The 9,288-nt window shown below is 39.7% G+C and overlaps 1 protein-coding gene across 1 annotated transcript; it reads right to left on the bottom strand.

Annotated features, from left to right (window-relative positions):
• Nucleotides 1–447: 447 nt before the first annotated feature.
• On the bottom strand, nt 448–9,274 carry LOC107575046 (uncharacterized). The gene is made up of 3 exons (XM_016261457.1): nt 6,075–9,274; nt 619–714; nt 448–527 (listed from the first exon to the last, which is right to left on the bottom strand). The coding sequence occupies exons 1-3, from the start codon at nt 9,178–9,180 to the stop codon at nt 496–498; spliced, it is 3,234 nt and encodes a 1,077-aa protein (XP_016116943.1). The 5' UTR covers nt 9,181–9,274; the 3' UTR covers nt 448–495.
• Between the last annotated feature and the right edge of the window lie 14 nt (nt 9,275–9,288).

Here is a 9,288-nt window from a genome sequence, read left to right as displayed (position 1 = left end):
AAACAGCTGTAGCAGCAAACTTTGCAAAACACAAAATTTATGTCACTGCCAAAACTTTTGGCCATGACTGTACTTCAGTGGCAAAATAGTTCTGAGGCAGCATCATATTTACACAGAACCAAAAGCTTTTGAGGGAGAGTTATATAGGTATACACACAACAAGTGGAAATTATACACATCTGAAAAGTGGACATATTTTGTTATTGCATCAAACGGTCACCTAGCATATTGGTGGGCATACTAAGCAAGGTATGCAACAGGTCATGGACCTCACGATAACGTTGCATGACATGCTAGCTCCTCATCGTCCACAAACTTTTCATTCAGCTCTTGAGTCGGGGTGACTCTCTGAAAAAAGTTAAGATGACAATGGTTAATTTGACCTATTGTTATTGGCTATTGGTGTGTTTTTCATTTGTCTTACATTTTCTTCTAGGAAATGCAGATACTCTCTTCCTAAAGTCCCATCTGGCAAAGCAGACATTCGAGTGAGGTCTAACGTAGACAGACGGATTCTCGGACACTCTCTAGAGACAAAATTTGAACATAAAGGTAGTAGTAAAGTTTGGATAATGAATGATGATTTAACAGTAGTCAGAGTAAACAAATGAGACATACTGAGAATAGTGTAACCTTCAGGGTCATTTTTCATCCGATTCCTTAACTTGATCAGGGCCTGGTGCCCTGTGGTTTCCCCAAGCACTGCAACCATATCTATTTTGGTAAAACATATCAATATAAATGAAAGTTTTGAATCATGGGGATTACTGACAGAATTCCAGCTCACACGATTTAGAAAATATTATCCTCGGCATAAACAAAAACAGCTTTGGGCCTGTTAAAGCAGGGTGTTTGGTTACAGTTGGCACCTAAGCTTATCTGCAAATTCCCCATCTCTTGTGTTTGTATTAGGGCTGCACGATAAATCGATTCGACAGAAGCTGCGATTGTCATGCGTATCTTTCAGTGAAGCACGGTTCTGTGAGCAGCAGTAAATCTCCATCCAAAGGTCAGAGGGCGCTCTCGTGCTGAAACTCCAAATACGCCTCACAGAAGAAACCCAGAAAATGCCTATCGCTGCAGCTGAATAAACAGAAGATTCAACTGCTTTCATTAATTCAACGTGACTAATAAACACACGACTACGGCAATATTTATCTGCGTTCTTATTATTATAATTTTAAATATATAAAATAAAGTATATTTATAATGCAATGCCTTTATCACTGCTTAGAATACTATGAAATATGTTGCGTGCCTTATTCTGTGTAAGAAGCCACATCATCTCACAGAAGGATTTATTTCAAACACTCGACAGACGTTATGAAGTGAGTTTGGAGTAAAAATATGTTATTAAATGTGGTATTTTCACATGCTTTCAGATGGAGCAGCATTTACTTCACAGAGCCGTAGTTCACTGAGAAGCTATGCAAACAGCTAGTAGTAGCTAGTAAATTCTGCTCCATCTGAAAGCACGTGATGATGATTTCCTGCTGATAACAGAACTGGCTTTTTTAACAAAATGCGCATGACAATCGCATTCGATTAATCATGCAGCCCTAGTTTGTATATTAAATAATTTGTCTACTTTGAATGCACGTTCAATAATTGTAACTATGTAAAAATAAAACTGTCTCCATATTTTACCATGTTTAAATCCATTCCACAGAATTCTGAAGGTTTCCCTAAAACAGGTCTGCAGATTACATTTAGGTTAAAGAGTCCAGGAACCAAGAAAATTAATGTTATAGTAAAAAGTTGGAATTCCTGACTAACTCTTTCTGGCCTGTGTTATTAATGAAACCTAATGACAGAGTTTTTATTTATTAAATATCTTTTTCACCAAAACAATTGTGGACTTTCCACCGAGACTGAAAAATAAACTAACAGCTGTTATTTAAAGAAAATTTCTTCAGGAAGCGCGGTCATCACTAGAGTGACACCATGCGAAGGTTACAATCAGCCTAATATTTAGGCTAACATAATGACTATTAAATAACAGCCTCGCCATGTCTGTTGGGGCTCTTCAAAGCAGCCACACCAGAACCTAAAGCCAAAACAGCCTTCTGTACAGAACTTCTTGGGATATGACTTGGATACAACCTTCCATTGTACTGCTTTGAATCTGAGCTTGTGTACTGAGTACTGAGTGCAGGAGAGAGAGTGATAGCTCTTTAGGTTCATATCCTGAGACAGCAATCACAGTAAACAGACTCAACTACTCTAAATCCATAGTACTGTGATTAACTATCACTCCTGCAACCTTACTCATCATGACAGTGCCGTGCACAGACATTTTGAAGGACAGTGGCCCAAACCAAAAAAAGGGCACTGGGGGGATGGGTGCTTGTTAATACACATTATCCAGTTGTTACAAATCTAAAATCAATAGAGAAGACAGCACACTCTGTAATAATTTCAGACTTTATTGTAGATGTTTTGATAAGAATGGGCTCTCCCTCACTCTATGAGCCTGCTTCTGCCTCATCTTCAATGGAAGTAGGGGAGAGTGGGGTAAGTTGAGCCAGTGGGTAAGTTGATCCAAGTTGTTTCTTGGCAACTGTACACTTTTACTGTAATGTGACCATGTATTTTGGAACCACCCATCATTTCTGCCAGACTGTATTAAGGAGGAACACATGGGGGGAATGGAAAGCACCCATTTACTTTAAAAACTGTTTTTGGCTTGTCAAAGTAAAATTTTAGCATAAGAGATGTAATGGTTGTTACATCAAAGCAAATTTATCCAGGTCTAAAAATATTTATGATACATATAGGTGATTTAGCAACATATAAATCCATGCAAATCATTTAGCTAAATATTAGCCTGAACTGGTAAGCAACAGTAGCTCTTTCTTCCAAAATGGCAGCTATGGGGCAAAGTGAGCCAAATGCTGTGGGGTAAACTGAGTCAGCATTTTAACTTATATAATATTGAAATTTAAACTTCATTTGGTTGGTTTTATGCTGTTAAAGTTAACTTCATGAAAAGAAAAATGACTGTTTGTAAAAGGAAATTATGAAATTATATTTTTAATTATTATTTATTTCACATGGGTTTGAATCAGATTTGGTCAGATGGTCATTTTACACCCAGATGGTGCATCTTACTCACTGACTTGACTCGGGTCAACTTACCCCTAACCCGGGGCAAACTGAGCCATGGGAACACTTTTTTATAAGAAGCCATATTTTTAGAACCCTTTGTCATAGATACATTCTGATCATTTATAATGATAGGAGTACTTTTGATAGGATAGGATACTTTCATTGTACTTCAGCATAATTTTAATTTATCCTGAGGACCACAAAAGTAAAAAATGGCTAATCTTACCCCACTCTCCTCTATAAGTATTAGACATTTAATTTAATATTTTACAGCATAAATCTATATTATATACTAATAAACTTTTATTTTTAGAACATTTATATTATTTTTAAACTATTTATAGGTCTATTTTTAATAAAATATGATGTGTTATAGATTACTAGTATCAAGACAAGTGATTATAATGGGAAATATTGCAACTCTTACGACCGTATTTCAGCTCGGTTTAGTAAAAAAAAAAAAAACATTTTACTTACTCTCTTGTAATTCCAAAAGAGGTCATTATTCATTACAGTAATGACATTCGGCGGATATGCTAACTGTCATGGAAATAATTTCACTATGTAAAAAAGTAATTCTAATGGTCTTAAAACACGCTTAATTTTCTTTATACAAAATATATCTTAATTTTTTTAATTTTGGTCTTAAATATGATAGCCTATAATGATATATTACAGTGTATCCTACTCTAAGGCATGAACTTGTACCCTCAACAGCAAGGCGGTTTCTGAGGCTACATTTTGTAGTAAATTAAGTTTAAGCTTCATGACCAGTGTTGGGGGTAACTCATTAATGCGAGTTACGTAATCGGATTACTTTTTTTCAAGTAACTAGTAAAGTAACGCATTACTTTTTTAATTTACAAGAAAATACCTGAGTTACTTTTTCAAAAAAGTAATGCCAGTTACTTTGTTTTCCCATTTATTGACTGACAGCTCTCCTGTCCCCATATTGGGAGAAATCGGAAGTGCAGAGGAGTTGTGTGCGCTGTGTGAAAATGATGTTACTGTAGTTCTAGACTAAATGTGAATGTGCATTAATTCATCCCACTCACAAAAAAACAGATTAAGTATTCATCAAAATGAATTAAAACAGTGAAATGCAAACTCAGAATATGAATATAACCTGCAATAGTTAAATGTTAAATAACACAAATCTAATCACATTTTATTAACCAATGTCTTTGCTGCTGACCTTTGATGATCCAGTTCAACCATACTAATAAGCAAAAATGACTTTAGATAAACTAACAATTGTGCTTCATTGTTTTTTTATTGCTGAAGAGTGTTTCTTCTCCTGCGTTCTACTGTACAGACGTGATTTTACTCTTGCTTCAGCCTGAGGTTTATTCAGTACACTTTTTGGTGTAAAAGGGCTTTTATATTTGCTATTAAAAACAATCAAGCCCTGCTTATATTTAAAAAGTAACGCGAAAGTAATATAACGCATTACTTTCCATAAAAAGTAACTAAGTAGCGTAATTAGTTACTATTTTAGGGAGTAACGCAATATTGTAATGCATTACTTTAATAAGTCACTTTCCCCAACACTGTTCATGAATGCATTTTAACTGGCACATTTTGTAGTTGATGCTAGATGACAGATCAACATAAACGCTTTCACAGTAACATTAGTAGCTAACATTACAGGGCCTGTCCACACGAACGCTGTTATTTTTAAAATCGCAGCTTTTCTACGCGGTTAGGCCGTTCGTCCACACGCAAACGCAGCACCAGGTTACTGAAACCGAACATTTTTGAAAACGCCTGCCAGGGTGAAGATTTTCAAAAACTCCGATTGCAGTGTTATCGTGTAGACAGCGAAACCGGAGTTTTTGGCTTGTGACGTCGGAGCCGCTGTTATCTCCGCCTACTGGAAACTTTTTCAGGCTTCTGATTGGCCAACATGGCTTTACGGTTGAGATTATATCGCCACCTATTGGTTTGGCATGCTCTTGACAGCGACTCCTAGCATGCGCATGTGTTTTCATGTGGACTGAGATTTAAAAAAAAAAAAACGGAAGAAGGAAAAACTCCGTTTTTAAAAATACCGGTGTGCTTGTGGACATGGCCTAAGCTACTAGCAAGGGGGGAGAAGCCAAGATGGCGCCTTAAGCACTTGTTAAGGAAAACCGCATGATATAAATTGTTTGATATAAAGCGACCACTTAAATATTACACCTATAGTTAAATGGGGTTGGCTGTCACCTCTTAAACATAATTTGTGTGACTAAATGGCAACTACAGATCGGAAAAGGGATAGAAATCAGACAAAAATCGAAGTCTAGTACAACAGTCATGTCAGATAGGCCAACCGTAAACTTGCTGGAGGAAAACTTTCATGATTATATATCGGCTGACGAAGAGTTTCCCCCTCTGCCCATCACTCCCAGCAAATCACCTGCACCAAAGAAAGGTAAATCGTTGCATTCGCCCACCTCAGCTGCTGCGATGGAGACTTCTGACATAGCTCAACAACTCTCGCAGCTCATTAACTTAATAATTAGATCTGATGCGTTGGAGAAACTGATCTCTGATAATACTCTACGAATCGAGGGGCTCAAGAAAACTATTGACTTTGCATATGCTGAGATAAAGGACATTAAGGAGAAATCTGCAGTCCTTGAGAAACGTATCTGTAATGACGAGGCGCGCCTGGATTCAGTTGAATCGCGTGTGGCAGAGTTGGAGAGCTATTCAGGAAGATGGAATCTTCGTTTATTCGGTGTAATAAACGAAGCTGAGGTCAAGCGCCTTTACTTCAATAGCTCGTTCAGAAATTGGAATGCTATCCAGGACAACTCTATCATTTGAAATAAATTTGTGCAGTCTAAGACCACCTGAGGCACACAGTTGTCGAGCTTCTCTTGCTACCTGGATAGCTTCTTCTGTGCTGACTACACTGGTGACACCGTCATCTACATAAAAGTCTTTTGTGATGAATTTTGAGCCAAGAGGATACATACCCTCATTCTCCTTAGCAAGATGCTTCAGACAATAGTTGGCGCATCCAGGTGATGAGGTTGCACCGAAAAGATGGACCTTCATGCAGTATTCTTGTGGGTGTAAAGCTAAGTCTCCGTTTTTCCACCAGAGAAAACGGAGGTAGTTTCGATCTGCTTCTTCCACATGAAATTGGTGAAACATCTTTTCAACATCGCACATAAGGGCAATGGGATGTTGTCTGAATCTTACAAGAACACCAGTCAGATTATTCATTAAATCTGGGCCTTGGAGCAAGTGGTCGTTGAGGCTGGTTCCCTGGTACTTGGCGGAGCAGTCGAAAACAACCCGGAGCTTGTCTGGCTTCTTAGGGTGATACACACCATGATGAGGGATGTACCACTTCTCTCCATCCTTTCCTTCATCATGCACTTCTTCTGCATCACCTCTCTCAATAACCTCTTCCATAAACCTCACGTAGTGTTCCTTGTACTTTTCATCTTTCAGCAATTTACTTTTAAGATGATTGAGCCTTACAATGGCAAGCTGCTTATTGTTAAGCAAATGAGGTCTCCTTTTGAAGGGAAGAGGCATCTCGTAATGCCCACGGTCATTCTTTCTTATGCTTTGCTGCAGTTTGGTCAAGAAGAGGATGTCATCCTGTGAAACAGTTTTATTATCTTCACAAGCGTCTTTGAAGTCAGACTCCAATACTTTAATAACATCTGCTGGGGTCACTGGAGGGAGCTCTTTTATGCTGACTCTATGGCAGATGGTGTTGAAGCTTTGTGATTCATGGTGTGAAGACAGGCGACCAACAATGCTCCATCCTAGATCTGTATGGACTGCATAAGGTTCATCGTCTCCTCCTAAAATCACCTGTTTTGGTGCCAAAGCCTTTGGACAGCTGTAGCCTATTAGGAGACCAACCTCACAATCCTGCAGAGGTGGAATTTTATCCACTATTGTAGAGAGATGCTTCCAATGCCGTGCTGTGTCACAAGTAGGGATATGAGTACGGTTCACTGGAATGGAGTCCTTAGTGTAGGCAGGGGGCAGGTTGAGGACAACGGAGGAGCTGTACCCTCTTACTTTGAGACCTGACACCCTTTCACTCGGCATGACAACATCCTTTGCGGTCATGGTTGTCAACTTCAGTCTCACAGGACAGGAGTCAGCTTGTAACTTGATGCTCAGCTCTCGGTCGACAAACACAGTATCACTCTGGGTGTCAAGCAGAGCATACACAAGTTTTTCAGAGCCTGGATTCCATTCGGTTGACACCCACACTGGCACGATCATTGAAGTATTGGTGGATGGCTCATTGTTCTCTACTTTGTGAGACGTAGAAGTAATTGTCACCGTGTCACCTTGGTTTGAAACTGTAACAGAGTTGACTTTCTTTGTATAGTTTTCATCATGTAGGCACGTTGGATGTCTACCTCTACAGGTGTCACAGGACAGACGGTAACGGCAGTCTTTTGCGCTGTGGCCTGGTTTCATGCAACCATAGCAGAGTTTGTTATCCTTCACATATTTCCGTTTCTCTTCTAATGATTTTTCCACAAATTTTGGACAGTTGTTAATTTTATGCATGTTGTCCTTGCAGAAGAAACACATTTTGGAATTCCCTTTAGTGGGCTTTTGTTCGTTTTCGTAATTTTGTTTATTTTCCATGGCTGTTTGAATGTGAAAGACGTTAGCCCTGTTCCTTTTACTGTCCTTAAGGTTCCATTTTTCTGAAGTGGGGTCAGAGGCACGAAGAGCGCTGAAGGAGGTGACAGGATTACAAGCAATCTCTGCTTCCATTGACATGAAGGTCACAAAATCTATAAACTTTGGAAAGTCATGAGTCTCAATCAGTGTCTGCGTGACCTGACGGTTCCAACGTGCTGCTGCCCAATCTGGTAATTTGTGTACAAGTTTCTGATTTTCATCACAATCATTTAGTATTTCAAGCCCTTTGACATGAGGCATAGCTTGATGACATGCATTCAAGAAGTCAGAGAATTCTCTGAAACCTTCAGCATCCCTAGGCTGAATCTTAGGCCATTTGGCTAGTTTTTCCCTGAATGCCTTCTGTATGACAAATGGCTGTCCATACCGTTGGTTCAGCTTGTTCCACGCATCATTATAAGCCTCATCATCATTCCTGTAGAAGATACCATCAAGAGACTTACGAGCTGGACCACCAACGTACCTTTTTAAATAGTGCAGCTTGTCAGCGGAAGAAATGGCCTTTCCATCAATGAGCGACACAAATGCAGCCTTCCACTCAATGAACTGTATAGGATCACCGTTGAACACAGATGGTTCTGTTGTAGGCAGCCTGTTCAGAGCTATGCTATCTTGGACAGCTTGAGCGAGATAAGTTATATCAGATTTTGTAGGTAAGGATGTTGCTGTGATGTCAGTAGGACGCGTTGCTGTGATGTTGGTAGGGCATTGAATAGGAAATGGAACCACATGCTGTTGTGGCATTACACTTACATCCCGCTGTTCCCCTCTACTTGAATCTGAAGAATGAATGCTGTCTTCTTGTACCATTTCTTGATCATAGGCCTGCAGTCTGGCTCTAGCTGCTTTTAGATCCTTCTCTGCCTTTAGTTTTTCCAGTTCACACTTCCGAGCTTCGATCTCTTGTATCATTGAGTATTCTGCTTCTTTGGCTGCTAATTCAGCTGCTGCATCTGCTCGCTTAGCTGCAATGGACATAACTGTAGACCTTGACGATGTGGGGCGTGAGACTGTGGATCCGTAGACAGAGCGAGCATAATCGTGATGGAGTAACTCACGAAGACTGTGTTTTACATTTTCTCTGTCAAAGTCCTCAAGGCATGCCATTCTATCAAAAATTATCTTCGAAATATCTTTTGTTACAGCTTCACAAGTATCAATTCTGCGTCTAGTGTCACTGGATGGAGCGATGTAATCTCTGATGTCCAGGTAGACATGCATGACATCATCCCTTCCCTTCTCAAGTGTATTAATAAGCGCTACCAGTTGGCTCTCACTAACGTCTGTTTTTAGCTCTTCCCTTGTGTTGCGAGCCAGGTCCTTCCATTGTTCGTACAGCTGAATCAATCTTTTCTCCTTTTTCAGGGCCTCACCTTCTTTATATGCACGCATCTTTTCTGTGGGTTTCCGTTGTCGACCAGAGCGGTGAAGCTCCTCCTCTTCCGTTCCATTATGAGGGGCTTCCACGTGCTGGTCTGGTTCTTTATTTTCAGAAGCATC

Source organism: Sinocyclocheilus grahami, unplaced genomic scaffold, assembly GCF_001515645.1.
Source record: "Sinocyclocheilus grahami isolate Dianchi unplaced genomic scaffold, SAMN03320097.WGS_v1.1 scaffold2446.1, whole genome shotgun sequence".
Classification (NCBI taxonomy): Eukaryota; Metazoa; Chordata; class Actinopteri; order Cypriniformes; family Cyprinidae; genus Sinocyclocheilus; species Sinocyclocheilus grahami.
This window is presented reverse-complemented; position numbering and strand designations above follow the sequence as displayed.

Coding starts and splice junctions, on each gene's coding strand:
- LOC107575046 (XM_016261457.1), bottom strand. CDS start 9,180: ATGCGTGCATATAAAGAAGGTGAGGCCCTGAAAAAGGAGAAAAGATTG. Junction 715..6,074: donor TCTTGCTAAGGAGAATGAGG/GTATGTATCCTC, acceptor TTACCAAAATAG/ATATGGTTGCAGTGCTTGGG. Junction 528..618: donor TGAAGGTTACACTATTCTCA/GTATGTCTCATT, acceptor TTTTGTCTCTAG/AGAGTGTCCGAGAATCCGTC.